This window comes from Myxocyprinus asiaticus, chromosome 26 (genome assembly GCF_019703515.2).
Source record: "Myxocyprinus asiaticus isolate MX2 ecotype Aquarium Trade chromosome 26, UBuf_Myxa_2, whole genome shotgun sequence".
NCBI classification, from domain to species: Eukaryota; Metazoa; Chordata; class Actinopteri; order Cypriniformes; family Catostomidae; genus Myxocyprinus; species Myxocyprinus asiaticus.
The window spans coordinates 36,382,514-36,398,756 of record NC_059369.1 but is presented as its reverse complement, the minus strand read 5'-3'; the positions used below and the strand labels follow the sequence as shown (position 1 = coordinate 36,398,756).

Sequence of the window (16,243 nt, the reverse complement as noted above, 5' to 3'; positions counted from 1 at the left end):
AATTTTGACTATTTCCTCCAATTGTTTAAACAGTCAAAAATCTCTTTTAAAATAACACACTTACATAAAAATTGTAAAAGTTTAAAAAACGTTGGTTCTGAGTTGTGACACAAGGTACCTAGAGAGGATACCCACGGTGATATATTTTTCTTTTGTAATCTTTAAGTAAATCTTGAGAAGAGCATGCCATGGATTAAACTGTCAGCCCTTATTCCCAAATGAACATGTATAACATCAGCAAGCATACCTACAGTACATTTGCTCCAAGGTAAATTAAAGCTAATAATTTAACATTAATTCATGTATGTATTGATTCAGATCATAGTAAAGGTGATTGTAAATAAAGAGTTCACAGCATCATAGTAAGTGTGTTATGAATTGTTATTAGCAGTTCTGTCCACTTACACTATTGTTATTAGGGATGTAATCACTATCAAATGACACCTTTCTCTTTTCACGCAACTGTGATAATCTGTAATAAATATGCCATGCAATGTCACTCTTCATTCCAGCACAAGTATGAATATTTACCATTTCGTTTATGAGAATATTTTGTCAAAAACCGCACCATTCAAGGCAATCTCCCATCCATTCTTATGGAAAGTTTTGCAAATTAAAGCAAGAGAAGGTAACCAAGGGGGACTGAGCTTAGCAAAGCATCAATTGTGTAACTTTAGCAAACAGTGTCATTCACTATGCATTTTCTTCCCCACCAAACCTGTTGTTGTGATACAGTTCATAGTGTCAGATATTGTTATGTGTATTTAAAAAATTTTTTTTTTTTATAAAATATAGATATGGTTTAATTGCTGTAAACAAACAGCAATTCTGCTACACAATTATGGGTCTCTGAGGCTTAAAAGCACAAATGAGTTGTGGGACAACTTTTCCAGTGGATAAACTTGTGATAATGTGTTACCAATTGTGGGTGGAGTTCTGGATAGTTATGCCACGCCCTTTTCTAGTATCCTTGCGTGAAATGAACTAATTTAATGCATTTACAATGTCATGACATGAGTTGAGAGGCTAATTAGCGTAAACGCAATTCTGTCCTTTTTTACAAACTTGGACACTCTGGTAATAAATGTTGAAACGAGCTGGATTCAAACTTGCATTGCCCACACATAAGTGTTGGAGCACACGCACTACATGCCAAGTAACATCTCCAACAATACATGTCAGTTTCAGTGTATCATGAGCTGTACTCATACAAGTCTCTTCCTACCTTAGAGTACATGGCTCCATTAAGCACCTCTCCGTTTCGGATCCAGATGATGGAGGCAGCAGGTTTGGCATTGTCTGCGTGACAGGTCAGATTGAGAGGGTCTCCCACTCTCAGGCTCACCACAGGCCCTCCGATAATGACTGGATCATCCGGTGGAACTACACAAGAGAGAGAAGGCAAATAAAGTTGTGTTTGTCAGTCAGGAGCAGGGACATGGCAGATATCTTTTCCCACCAAGAGAAAGAAGAGACAGTTGGGAGGTTGGGTATATAAAAGCTGTTAAAACTTGAATCTTTAGAGAGAAAATGTTAAGACTTACACAGCAGCTTAAGGTTAGCAAATCACTCTCAGTGCCTGCACATTTTAATTTAGATCAGTTCAGTTCTTCTACGCTAGAAGAGAAAAGTTGCAAGTGGAAAACAACTTTCGAAGATCTGATGGTATTCTGCACTAGACAGTGTGGGCCGAGCATTAAGGAATGAGGTTTGATCATAGTAGAGTGTATTAATTTTATCTGCATTTAAAGGGAGCAGGAGTGATTTGCATGTACGTGGAAGCCATCATCACAGTGTGAGTCAAAGCGGGGAGCAGCCGAGTGTGCACGTGTAGCGGGGCATAATAGCGGCGTGGGGTGGAAGCAAAAAGCGTGATAGGGCTGAGGGGGCATAGAAGCAATCTAAGAGCAGGCAGGAGACATTGTGTGAAGACTGTTATGACCAGCAGAAAACAGGTTCCTGAATGGCTCTGATTACTCTCTCTCTCTTTAACACACACACAAACCCGATCGTCCTGGGTTTTATTCAAACTCCAGTGAATTATTGATCGCCCTGCACACTCATTACCGAACAGATCTGGGGCAAGAGAAAATCAAAGTTAGTAAGCAGCAGGTAGAGAGAAGCAGACAGGGAGAGAGATAGAGAGAATAAGGACACAATGAGGGGGGGTCACCGTACTGAGAAAGATAATTACAGTCAAGGGGTTGTTCAAAATTTTACATCTCTGAGGTCTTTTATTAGCCCAAAAAAGGTAAATTGTTCAGTCTTCACTTACAGTATCAAGAGTGTTCATTCAGCTTTCAAAGTGCAAGCTAAGTAGCTAAGTTCTACACATTTCACAACAAAAACAATATAAATGATGTCCATAGATGAATTTGGAATTCTGGAACTGGATAACAAGTTATATAGAGAAGAAAAACATATATGGACATTCAGATGATAATAACTGGAATCTATAGCATTATACACTGAAACATTTAAAAGAAACTCACTTGGGGTTCCTCTTTGGCTGAACCCTTTGGTGAACCCCTAGGCACCCTTTTAAAGGTGCCTTAAATATTCCAATGTGTACTTTAGGAACTTAAATTTTAAGTTCCTCAAAAATGTCCCTTATGATGGGGTTACTGAATACAGTCTTTAGAGCTCCTGCAGAAATTAATGGGTTCCATTTTGTAAGTTCCTCAGAGAAGGGTGCTTTTTTGTTTGTTTGTTTGTTTTTTGTTTGTTTGTTTGTAGAGGTTTCTACCAGTGTGGTGATATACTGTAGGGAACCTCAAAATGGTCCCTCAAGTATCATTTAAGTATCTTTTCATTTTTACTTTGTAAATCAAAATGGCAGTGTATTTGTTCAGAAAACTGATTGTTTTTTTTGGGATACTTAATGGTGTGACTGAGGTTTAAGGCTAGCTATGAAGTTTTTAGGATAGTAGAATGCATGGATTGATAGTTGTTCTAAGGTTTCTATGATTGCTAGGATGTTTGCCAGAAATCCAACCAATATCGTTGAAACTACTGATAACCTTGAAATCAATTAATATAATATTAAGAGTTTGCTGTCAGCCAGGTGTTCTGCAAAGAGTCTATACCAGCCTGGTCAAAAAGTATTCTAGTGTTCAACATAACCGTTTGGTACGGACAACTGGTGTGGGCAAATAAAACGGAAATGGGTAAAATTGTGGGTGGCAGACAAAAATCATTGGATGACTTATACATTATGATATTGCACAGAAAGGCCTTGTCAATCACAAATGACATAGCACATCCTCGTAATTATGAATTTCAGCTTCTTCCATCTGGACAATGTTACAGGATACCAAAGTCCACAAAATTATTTATAAAAAATCCTTTATTCCATGTGCAATAAGCATCCTTGATAAAATAATGTAGAAGGCAAGATGGCATCATATTGGCTTTATATATTTGTATTATTTTATTTTTATTTTTTCTCCCTAATTCTCCCTTGTTGTATTGTATGTACTATACCTGGAATGTATTTGCATTGTTGTGTGGTAAATGTAATTGTTTGTGTTTTGTCCAGACCAAAGAAAAAATGATCAGCCATGGCTTGATAATAAACTAAACTAAACTAAATTAATATATAGTTAATTATTGCCAGAAATATACCCAATTACTGTAGATTTATGAAACAAAAAACTACAATATCCAAAGTTTATCATTGTCAGAGCAAGTCTCTGTTCTCTCATACTGTTCAGGATAATGAGATGGGTTCTTAGGTAATGTTTTAGAGCACACTGAACTCACAGACAATTTTCTACAGTGTTCTGAAGACTCTGACCAAGATATACAGTGTGTGTGTATAACCACTGACAGGTGAAGTGAATAACATTTATTATCTCATTACAATGGCACCTGTCAAGGAGTGGGATATATTAGGCAGCAAGTGAACAGTCAGTTCTTGAATTTCATGTGTTGGAAGCAGGAAAAATGGGCAAGCCTATGGATCTGAGCGGCTAGATGACTGGGTCAGAACATCTCCAAAACAGCAGGTCTTGTGGGGTGTTCATGGTATGCAGTGGTTAGTACCTACCAAAAGTGGTCCAAGAAAAGACAACCGGTGAAACAGCAACATGGTAATGGGTGCCCAAGGCTCACTGATGCGCATGGGGAGCGAAGGCTAGCCCATCTGGTCCGATCCCACAGAAGAGCTCCTGTAGCACAAATTTCTGAAAAACGTAATGGGCCATGATAGAAAGGTGTCAGAACCCACAGTACATCACAGCTTGCTGTGTATGGGGTTGCACAGCCGCAGACTGGTCAGAGTGTCCTTGCAGACCCCTGTCCACCACCGAAAGTGCCTACAATGGGCACATGAGCATCAGAACTGGACCATGGAACAATTGAAGAAGGTGGCCTGGTCTGATGAATCACGTTTTCTTTTAGATCACGTGGATGGCCAGGTGCGTGTGCATCCTTTACCCGGAGAAGAGATGGCAGCAGGATGCACCATGGGAAGAAGGCAGGCCGGTGGAGGCAGTGTGATGTTCTGGGTAATGTTCTGCTGGGAAACCTTGGGTCCTGGCATTCATGTGGATGTTACTTTGACACGTACCACTTACCTAAAAATTGTTGCAGACCACGTACACCCCTTCATGGCAACGGTATTCCCTGATGGGAGTGGCCTCTTTCAGCGGGATAATGCACCATGCCACACTGCAAAAATTGTTCAGGAATGGTTTGAGGAATCCAATTGAGCATCTATAGGATGTGCTAGACCAACAAGTCTGATCCATGGAGGTCCCACCTCACAACTTACAGGACTTAAAGGATTTGCTGCTAACGTGTTGGTGCTAGATACCACAGGACACCTTCAAAAGTCTTGTGGAGTCCATGCCTCGACAGGTCAGAGCTGTTTTGGCAGCACGAGGGGGACCTACACGATATTAGGCAGGTGGTTTTATGTTTTGGCTGGTCCGTGTGTGTGTGTGTGTATATATATATATATATATATATATATATATATATACAGTCATCTGAAGATAAAAAGAGTGTTCTAATCAAGCCATTATAACTTATATATATATATATATATAAGTTATAATGGCTTGATTAGAACACTCTTTTTATCTTCAGATGACTGTATATATATATATATATATATATATATATATATATATATATATATATATATATATGATAGCTGAGAGCTATAATGGCTTGATTAGAACACTCCTTTTCTCTTCAGATGACTTCAGCCTGTCCATTTAGACATTCCTATCTACCATCTCTCATCTCCTCCCCAAAGACTAAAAGACAAAGAATGACAAGTGATAACAGAGATTCATTTTCTCATTGAAGTTCTATTTAACTGGCTTCTTGCCTGAGCACCTACTGTACAGAAGCAATAATTGGCAGCTTTCAAATATAGCAATTTTAAGGTAAGACTCCTAATGACGATAAAATAACATACACTTTTGCAATCTCGAGTGCCATGTCATTCAATACAGCCTTTTGTTTGTTTCCTTCTCTAGTGTTACTCTTTAATATTATTTAAGACACGTGTTTGGTAATCCTATGAATGTATGTGTTTCTGATACAAAAATAACTTACAGACATAATAGACATAAATACTGTCTGCTTCTTTCAAGCATAGTAATTTGATTTGGAGGTATGTAAGCACTGACAGATACCACTGTTGCATTTTTTTTTTTTTTTTTTTTTTTTTTTTTGTAATGACAACTGTGATTTAATTTGCCAGTTTAATCTTTGCCATTTGCTAAAGTTCTGAGTTTTCTGTTGAAGCATCAAGTGCACTCGTAAATACTTTATGTCTCAATGGATATAAATGCAAGGTATGATTACTCCACTGCAGGCATTTTACAAGTCGTCTAGACTCTCACTTGACCCAGGAAGACAGTTATTGTGGATATTTATTAGTCTTCCCACATGGGTCCATTTTCAGTGCAGCCAGTTGAAGTTACGATTAAATGAATGAAATCTTTGAGCTGGATGTCCTTGGTATGGCAGGTGTTTTATTTTAATGTGTTTAAGGGCATTCAGATTGAGTGACTTTTTATGAGTAGCTTCCTAAGAGAATGTGACTGATCATACCAAAGCAGGGAAGACATTTTTTCCAATATCATATTAGCTACATCACATGTTGCTGTTTTTAGCAGTGAATATTAAATGTATTTTTATTTTTTTTATTCTTCCACCATACTATGTTATGAATGTAAACTCAAACAACTACTAAATATGAATAGTCCATGTTAATCTCAAATGGGATCTTTGAGTTATTAATGTGGAACCAACAAATTACATTTCAGAGAAAAATGCAAGAAAGGCAAGTCTAAGTCAAAGGCCCAAATCGCTCTTCACTTCAAATAGCAGACCTCAGCAGCCCAGACGCATATTTGTGTTTGACACTCTTCCTCTGCTATAGGCCTGTCACTATTGATGGCTGTGTCCATGTTCTACAAATGGCACTGATCATTAAAAGAAGGAGCTGCTATTTCTGGCCATGGCACTGAGGTTTTGTCAGACATTCTTTATCTAATTTCAGCTCTCCCAGACACTCTCAGTCTGACAGCAATACAAAGAGCAACCCTGTAGCCATGCTAGCCATCATTATTACTGGGCTGTTTGCAAACTCTGCATCCCCTAATGGCTCCAAATTAGCACTTTACCGCAGTCACTCGATAGTTGGTCAGCAGTGCGGATTGATCGCTCCTCTTTAATTACTGGCTAGTGGGCTGCAATTCTTCCACCCTCCACTTGGCTGTTTGAAGGGAAACCCTCACCATCCATATTTCTTTCTTTCTGTCCTGCATGTATTGCTATACAGTACATACTGTATTAACTTCATCAATCTCTCTTGAGATCAGCAACTTTTAAAGCCATTGGTTTGGGAGAGGATCAAATTTGGAACGAATGGTGAAGGAGGATTTTTGATTAAACTCGTAAACTTTTTAAATTTGTCATAATTTACTCACCATCATGTTGTTACGTGGAACACAAAAGAAGAAATGTAACAAATTTTCCCGGGTGCCCTTTCCCATACAGAGAATGAATGGAAAATTAATTAATGGCACTGTCGAAATCCAAATATGACAAACTCACCATGAAATTATTATAAATGTAGTTCATTTGACTCATTAGGTATATTCCAAGTGCTCTGAACTGATACTGCAGCTTTGTATAAAGAGCAGACCGAAACATAAGTCATCATTTACTAAAAATCTACACTTCCTCGGTGACTCATTTTTATTTTATTTTTTTGTTGTTGTTTACACTTGATCATACATTATTCACATTTATACCACTGTGGTAGTTTAAAAAACACAACAACTGTGACAGAGAAGATTTTCAGTACATTATGGCTTAAATGTCTGTATTATGTTCTTGCACTAAGCTAGAGTATGGCTACAGAAGATGTGTTATATAACAATAATTTATAAGGTTGTATATTTCTGAAGCATTGGTTATGTTCTTCTTTTGTTCACACTGTTCACTGTCATTGTTTAAAAAGAGCACCCAAGGAAATCTGGAGAAATAAAGTTAGATGGGTTTAGAACAAGATGAGGGTTACTAAATAATAACAGAATTTTTATATTTGGAAGAACTTACCTTTGAATATGCTAGTGCAAAGATATATTAGGGTCATGTAACCACCACCATACTCACTTCTCTTCTTATAAAACTGAGTATTTATAGTTTTTCACAGTGACATGATATGAAAAGTGAGAGTGGAGTTCATTAAAGAGCTAAAATATCACTGAACAGAGAGGCAATTTCTCAGTGAGTGGAGAAAACAAACAAACAACAAAAAAAAAAAAAAAAACAAACAAAAAAAAACATAAGAGGCTAACTGGAGCATGCTAACCATAACCCCTTGCTTTTCATCCTGTTTGTCTTTTGAAATTAATTTAAATAATAAAGAAAGTCAAGTTCCTTAATGCCCTCATCCTCTAGGAATTGACATCATCTTCATGGGACATCAGTAACAACATCAACAACACAAACACCAGTAAATTATAGCAATAATGATATGAATTCTGTGTGGTTATGAAGTATTTGTAGCCTTGCCGGGGTAATTCCTATGTTCCCAGGGTCCTACAGTATGTTCCCAGGGTCCTATGTTCCCCAGATTTATATGGCACATAATCAAGACATGACAAAGGGTCCTATGTTCCCAGGGTCCTATGTTCTCCAGTTCTTAGGGTCCTATAGGGTCCTATGTTCCCAGGGTCCTATATTCCCCAGATTTATAGGGTTAGGGGTAGGGTTGATATTTATGAAATAAATATTATATGGATAATATTTATGAAATATGTTTAACTTGAAACAAATCAAATCAGACCCAAACACAATAGGAGGGTTAATGTGTGTTAACAGAATATTGAACTGGGGAATTTAGGACCCTGGGAACTGTTTGATAATTATCAAAATGAACTGCAAGTTGACAACCTCATGTAAGCTATTTTATATTCCCTCACTGAGCAATGGCAAACTATATCTCTTTATGTTTATCCTGTTTCATCCTGTTGTGTAAATTTTAAGTGCCTGAGCATGTCCATAGCATTTTTTCAAGTTGGGTGTACTTTCTTGAATTACAACACAACAAGTACAGTATATTAATTTATTTAAAAGTTACTGAGTTTAAAAGGTACTGCATAACTAGCAAGGTCTTGAAGCAGACTTGATTCAAGGTAACATGACTCTTTTATTTGGAGTGTATGGCTTAAGAAAACAATAACTAACATGCAGGCAAATGGATTTGTAATTTACCAAATGGACTGAAACATTGCCTCAATAAACGTGTGTCCTTCAAACCTTTCTTAATCACCTTGATGGACAATGTTTCAGTTCCAGTAGCTAAAGGAAGGACATGAGAGAGAGAAAGATATGTTCTATTTTCTGGAGTGGGTTTGATGTTATAGTAATTGCAGTGGAGGACATCTTGACAGATTTACAGTGGACTTTTCTGGCAGTGGCTTCAAAGTTTGAGTTATTGACATCAAAAATAAGATTTGGACGCGCAAGGTGATATAGCCTCAAATCCTGTGCACAGCTAGAGGAGCAAGGGGTTCTGGGCCATGGGAGAAATACATTTGGTGTGAACTGAATAGGTGAGGTCTTGGAGTTGTTTTTGTCTCCACTGACATATCTGGCACAGCAAAGAGGCCTGTCTGTTTCAGCAACGTCTCCCATCACCTGCTCACATGGCTGCTACATGGTGTGATAGATAGATCAGCAACAAAGAAGAAATAAAGAATTGGAAGTGGAATCCAAAACATGCCAGGAATGGAGACAAGTGACATACGTGGCTCACTGGCCTAAATCAAGGCTCCCTTCAAAGTGCTGTCACTAATTTGTTGCCTTGCGGGATTCCATGGAAAACTCTCAATGATCCATATCCTCTCTCTCCGTTTCTCTTGCTTCTCTCTATTTGACAGAGTCTGAATGTATTTCAACGGCTCTATGCATGAGTGATGCCCAGCCAGATTGCCTTCTCTTCTAAACAGACTGCACCTGTCTGAGATATAGCAGAATGGGTGGAGAAACCAAAGGTGATGGAAGAGAAATAAGATTTACCTTTTGAATAAGCATCAAAATGTGGAGGAAAGAAAGGTACTGGGGCACTGGGGGTGATTGTGGGCTGAGTTTTGCCATGACCATTATGGGGAGACCCATTTTGTATTTTGAGAGTATTGTCATGGCCTCTGACTATGCAGCAGGTTGGAAAAAAGAGGAAGTTATGAGATGCGTGTGTGTGTGGGGGGGGGGGGGGGGAGTGTAGCAATGAGGAACGCATGGGGGAGAATGATCGCAATCAGTCGAGAGAGGGATAAGGTGGAGCTGGAGCTGCAGTTCGAGAGAGAGAGAGAGAGAGACACACCAAGCTGTCTATGTGTGTGTGTGTGTGTCTTTATGTTGAATGTGTCTGCTGAAATGCAGTGCGTGTATTGAATGTGATGCTGAAAAGCAAGCTTTTGTTACACACTGAAAAGTGTTCATTAAATGTCTGACGTGGATTGTTCACCCGGTCCCCACTTCCTCCTTTCCCCTCCTTGTGATTTGTTACAATGCGGTTGGGTACCTCTGCCTGAAAAGGAAAGGTTGTGATTAGGTTGTGGTTGGAAGCTGGCGAAGTGTTTATAATGGTGTGGAAATGACACTAAAGCAATATGACACAGAACAAAAAGCCTTTTCATGTAAATTTGTCTCCCAGCCTGACCAAGCTAGTGTTTAGCCTAAAACACCTTTAAAACCAGCAAAACAGTTTAGGCTGTTTTTTCAGCAGGGATGTGAATCTGTCTGTGCTTTGTTGTCTGTTGTTGGTGAAATAACAGGTAATACAAGACAAACGATGTATCTTTGCCCTTACTCAACATGTCAGAATATAGACTGAAGCACTGAAAACATGACGTTTAGGTAACAGAACATCTGTACAGACTCACGTCTGTCATTCAGATCTCATTCAGGAGTGTGTTTGCAGATGTGTCTGAGGTCACAGCCCAGCAGGGTGGAACTTCCAGAAAAAAAAAAAATTGTCCATTTAAACACATCTGTCAGATTTTTGTTCACAGTTGCATGTGCAATGGTACAGAAACCTCGCTATTTAATCATTTTAGTCACTAATCTTTGATTTAGTAAGAAAAAGTACAAAAACACACAGAAAAAGCCATAAGAAGAGACGCCGGGTCAATGGGATTTGGAAAGTTGTAATGTTGTTGATTCACAGTTCTCACCAAACAAAATAGCACAAAATAATCAGTTTTTAAACAGATTCCAGAAAACTCTCCCCAGTCTTCTACTGGTTTCATAAACAGATAGTCCTGTCCCAAACTCACATCATTGGTGGACCAGTGAGCTTGTTTACATGGACAACAGAAAGATGTTTATTGAGAGAAAGCTGCTTAAAGGGACTGTTCACCCAAAAATGTAAATGGTCTAATCATTTACTCACCCTTATGCCATCCCAGATGTGTATGACTTACTGTCTTCTGCTGAACACAAACAAAGATTTTTTTAGAAGAATATCTCAGCTCTGTAGTTCCATACAATGCAAGTGAATGGTGGCCAGAACTCTAAACGTCTGAATATCACATGAAAGCATCATAAAAGTAATCCATATGACTCAAGTGGTTTGATCAATGTCTTCTGAAGCAATCCAATCAGTTTTGGGTGAGAGCAAACCATAATGTAAATCCTTTTTCACTGTACATCTTGCCATTGCAGTCTCTAGGCACAGTCATGATTTCAAGCTCAATTACAATTCCTAGTGCATGCTGCATAGGCAGAGGCTAGATGGCGCTATAGGAAATGTAATCAAGATTGAAATCCTGATCATCAAGGAGACTGCTGTCAAGATTTATAGTGAAAAAGGAATTACATTTTGGTCTGTTCTCACCCAAAACCTACTGGATAGCTTCAGAAGGCATTCATTAAATCACTGGTGTCTTATGGATTACTTTATATGGTGCATTTATGTGATATTTGGACCTTCAGTGTTCTGGCCACCATTCACTTCCATTGAATGGACCTACAGAGCTGAAATATTCTTCTAAAATCTTAATTTGTGTTCTGCAGAAGAAAGAAAGTCATACACATCTGGGATGACATGAGGATGAGTAAATGGTGAGTGAATTTTCATTTTTGGGTGAACTATCCCTTTAAGCTGCTTGAAAATGTTGGTCACGTTTACATACACTGTGTTATCAGCTTTCTCTTTACCCCGTATACTGTACATGCAGCTCGGTCAATAAGCATCTTTCTTCACAGCAAAGTAATTTCCCTGCGACACTTGTTTAAATAACAAACATAGTGTCTGAGGATGACTTTGCTGTTTTTATTCTCTGTTGCTTTGCTTTATTTCTAGATATTCCAGAGTTGTTGCTGTGTTTGTTTCCTTAACTTTCGAATTAGCAAGCAATAGTGGAGTTTCCATCTTACGTCAAACTCTGGGATTCCCCCAATAACTTGAGTGCAAATACATGGATGTTAGGGACAGTAGTCGATCTTTAAATTGGTGTGTACAAATTGGTATTGTTTCAACCTGATCTCACATAAAATTCGGCAAGTGTGTGCCGATTTTTCTTTAGCCAAAATAGGTATACAATGACCGAATTTGAAAACACTGCCTCAAGAGGCTAAAGCGGTAAGTGTTTCAGAGCATATAAACAAGTGTGACATCCATTTATATCCAGGAAAGGTCACCAGAAGCCAGTTGTAAAAAGAATTGTTTTCAGCTGAACAGAGTGTAAAACAGTGAAGAGAAATTTGTATTTTATTAATCTACCCCCCAACCAAAACCCAATTCTAACCTAACCATTAGTAGAGACAAAATGTAATGTTAGGGCTAAAAATACTACCTCCTTATCACGCTCGTGATTGTTTATACAAATGTAATTACTTCCTCATTTGAATGTGGATTGAACTGTGGTCTCCCATGCAACTGACGCATCATGCTAACAGTCGTGCCACGACGGAAAGTAATTGTTGTTGAGACATTCCAAATATGGCCGATGGGAGATTGGGCATGTCAGTGAGTCGGCATACTGTCGCCGATCCTAGGGTACTGGAACTTTCGGAAACAGCATGCCGACTTCCCGTGTGATCATGTTGTATTGTTCATAGTGTGTGTGTCATTTTGCCTTTTCCCACTGTTCTCTTAGAAATGTTGAATTCTTTCCACTTGTTTGAATTGTGATCTATTGCTGCCTTCAAGTGGACCTAGGAAGCTCCTACCTCCGAGTTGGGCATTTGTTACAATGACATATCACAGATTCAAGTGAGAAACAAATTACAGAAGAAGCCAAACTTAAACAAATACTCAATGAATGATTGAGTTGAATAAACATAAGTGAATAAACTTACATCACTAAAACACAACATTAACATTGTAATAACATAAATGTATATGCAACATTATTAATTAATTTGCTTAAAACAAACCACAAAGGGTGAGTGATTAGTTTACTGTTATAGATAACAAATTAATATTACTAAAATAAAGTATAAAATTTGAAAGGTGTGGCTTCGCTTGAACGTTCATGTGCCCGGAACTCGTAATTACGATATTTCCGACTCCACTTGAAGGGCACATAAGACATTAGTTATCCAGTCTGTTCCACTAACTTAAGTATAGATGTCTCTGCATATTATGCTGGGATACAACAAAGATTTTTAACATTGAAAAAACACATCAGCTTTTAATATGTTTCTTACCTTCCTTTGCTCTTCAGGTCACAGTTTATAAGTTATGATTTGTTGCTTCTATAAGACGCTTTACTGCTTGGTTTGGCATGTTTGTTTGCATGAATTCATATTTAACTGACTTGGAATATCCTCTCTCACTAAAAAAGGAGATTAAATGGAGTTTAATAGTGTTCATGGCATCAAACTTGTGTGGAAATGCAATCTGGATCTGAATTGATGACCTTTGTTTGTCTTTATAAGACTATAAGCAGTACATTTTTCAATAGATGTTGAGAGGTTTTTTCATCTCATGATTTGCAATTAAAAGTTAATAGTCTTCATGCCTTGAAGCTGTTTATCAAATGCTAGGCTAAGACTTTGAACCTCCTAAATGTGAAGTAATACAAATTCCAAGTGTCTTCACCTATTTATTTTTTCCCGCAAGGACACTTGATCTTCCAATAGTTATGAATTCCTAATTATACCTTTGAGCGGAAATAAGAAATGAGTGGGGTACATTTTGCCCTTGTATCTTACATGACGTTAATCCCTTGCAAAGCAAATATTTTCAAATGGGCAAATCAGGACTTATAAGATAACAGAATACATAAGATCAAGATCTACTTCTGCTATTACTTTGCATCTCTGCTGCTTCTTTTTTATTTTTATTTTTGGAACATGAATGAGAATCATTGTGACAATGGAGAAAGGGCAACATTTATTTCCCACGTGAATCATATAAAAAAAGATAATTCACACAAAAATGACAATCTCATGACAAACCTCTATGACTTTCTTCTGTTGAACACAAAATGAGATGTTCCAAAGATCCATAGAAGTAAGAAAGTCAGAATGGTTAATAACAACATAAGGATGAGTAAAAGATTACATAATTTTAATTTGTGGAAAACTAACTCTTTAAGAGCTTGGTAGAAGTGGTAGAAACTGATAATGGCAGTGGAAAATACACAAAGATATGGAACTGAGCCGTTAGGTGGGAAGAAAATGCTTCCAAAATCTTGAGAACTGTGGCAGCAGTTTCATAAGGCCAGATGGAAGCAGTCTACATTAAATTTCTCTATGGCTGAGGTTAGTGTTGAGAGAACCTGTGTGAATTTGAGGAAGGACCAACTCTAGAGGGATATATAATTAGATTATAGGGCAAGGCTGCAACTACAAGAAGAATCGCTCTTTCCCTGTCTTCATACAAAATTCAGCAAAGCTGACCTCCAGAGGTCATCCACAATCCCAGAGTTCTGCAAAGGTAGAGTGCAAAGTTCAGGGAGTCAGTCTATACTGAGTGGAATTTACAATCTCGTCTCACAGTGGGCATAATAGATGATGCAGGTTTCTCTCTTCTAGGAAGATCTCCTAGACATTTTTTTTTTTTTTTTAACTATGTATTTGGAGTGAATTTTAGTCTGCATTAAACTAAGGTCAATGAGATCATTTGAAAATTACTATATAAATTCTACTTTTACAAAGTTCTTGAGAAAATTGTGAAAAGCAGAGGTTCAAAAGTCAGGCTGGGATGGCTAAGAGAAACTTTCTTCTCTTGTGTATCAATCATAAATGGTTATGTTTTGTATGCAGAACTCGATAAATCATAGAGTTGGGATTGAATTTTCTAAACTTCTTAATGCTTGATCAGATATCAAAGCCTTTAGCCGGAATGGCTGATCCAGACTCTTGTGAACTCTGTGTCTGTAGAGAGTACACCTGCCCCAGTCTTCAGCAGATATTCAGTCAGTATGTGAGGGATGGCTGAGTCATGAAGTGATATGGAGAGGGGCTGAGGGAACACTTCAGCTGTCAGGTAAGAAATACAGGGGAGATGGAGTCACACTCCCATTCCTGTCATCAACGCTGCTTAGACTGGGCAACTTGACATTGTGAAAGACAGCCCAGAGATCACTCTGCTACAGTGCTAGCATATATTACAAGCACAGGTTTAAAGATCTAGCCACCTGTGCTTTCCAAAAGCTTGAGGCTTAAAGGTGATCTGTGAGGATAAAATACTTTATATATTTCTCTTTGTAATTATGGCTGTCATGATTCTGAATTTTGGCTGACGATTAATCGTCAAACAAATAATTGTGATAATGAAGATTAATTGTCTTTTTTTAGGACTGTCATGATTAATTGGCATAAAAAGTCATTTATTCATATTAAACTTGAAATCATATAATGAATTAGGGATGCAATGTCTTTTAAGGAATTAAATCTTAAGAATATCCATATATCCATATTTCCATATATTTAACATATATCCATATCTGTTTTTGGTAAATTTTAGTCTTGGTCCATTTTACATTTACACTTGTTTTTTGAACCCAGCCAATTATATTATATTATATTATATTATTAACTGGCTAGTGGCTTTATGATATGTGTTGCATTTTTTATTTTTATTTTATTTATTTTTTTGCATACTGATGTAATATAAAATGTATATTATATTATATTATATTATATTATTATTATACATCAGTATGCAATGGTAAAATATTTCTGTACTAAAATATTCATGTTATTTTAGGGCCCTCTGATTAAACCAAAGAGCCCTTATTCACAGGAAGGAAGAGTTTTGAGATTCTGTTTCTTCATTCTATAATTTTCACAGAAATAGGGTAAGGAATTGCGTTTGGTGACGCTAAGAAATGCGAGCTCTTTAAACTCTATGGCCCCATGAAATAAGCCAAAATAAATAAATAAATAAATAAATAAAAAATGCCACAAATATCATAAAGCCACTAGCCTGTTGGTGACCAGCTTGACAGGAAATTAAACTAAGAAGAGATAAGCTTGAGTTTCTTGGTGGATAATTAGCATTATCTGCACCCATTTAGGCAGTTCTAAAGCAGAACATCTTGGTTACGTACGTAACCTTGGTTCCCAGAGGGCAACGAGACGCTGCGTATGATCGCTATGGGACACCATCCGAGTGTCACATCGTCTGAAGCCCTTATGCAATCACACCAATTTATTGGCTGATGGTGCTTAAGTGATGCCCTCTAGGGAGCTACATCACAGGCTCCATAAAGGTGCTCGCTTTCACGCCATTCTGCAGACATACACAATTTTG

The 16,243-nt window shown here is 37.7% G+C and overlaps 1 protein-coding gene across 1 annotated transcript in view; it reads right to left on the bottom strand.

Moving 5' to 3' along the window:
- Positions 1-16,243, bottom strand: part of kirrel3b (kirre like nephrin family adhesion molecule 3b) — a 352,509-nt gene that overhangs the window by 95,651 nt on the left and 240,615 nt on the right. The window contains exon 4 of the mRNA XM_051657521.1: positions 1,226-1,383. Within this exon, the coding sequence (XP_051513481.1) occupies positions 1,226-1,383 (158 nt within the window). The remainder of the gene's footprint in view (positions 1-1,225; positions 1,384-16,243) is intronic.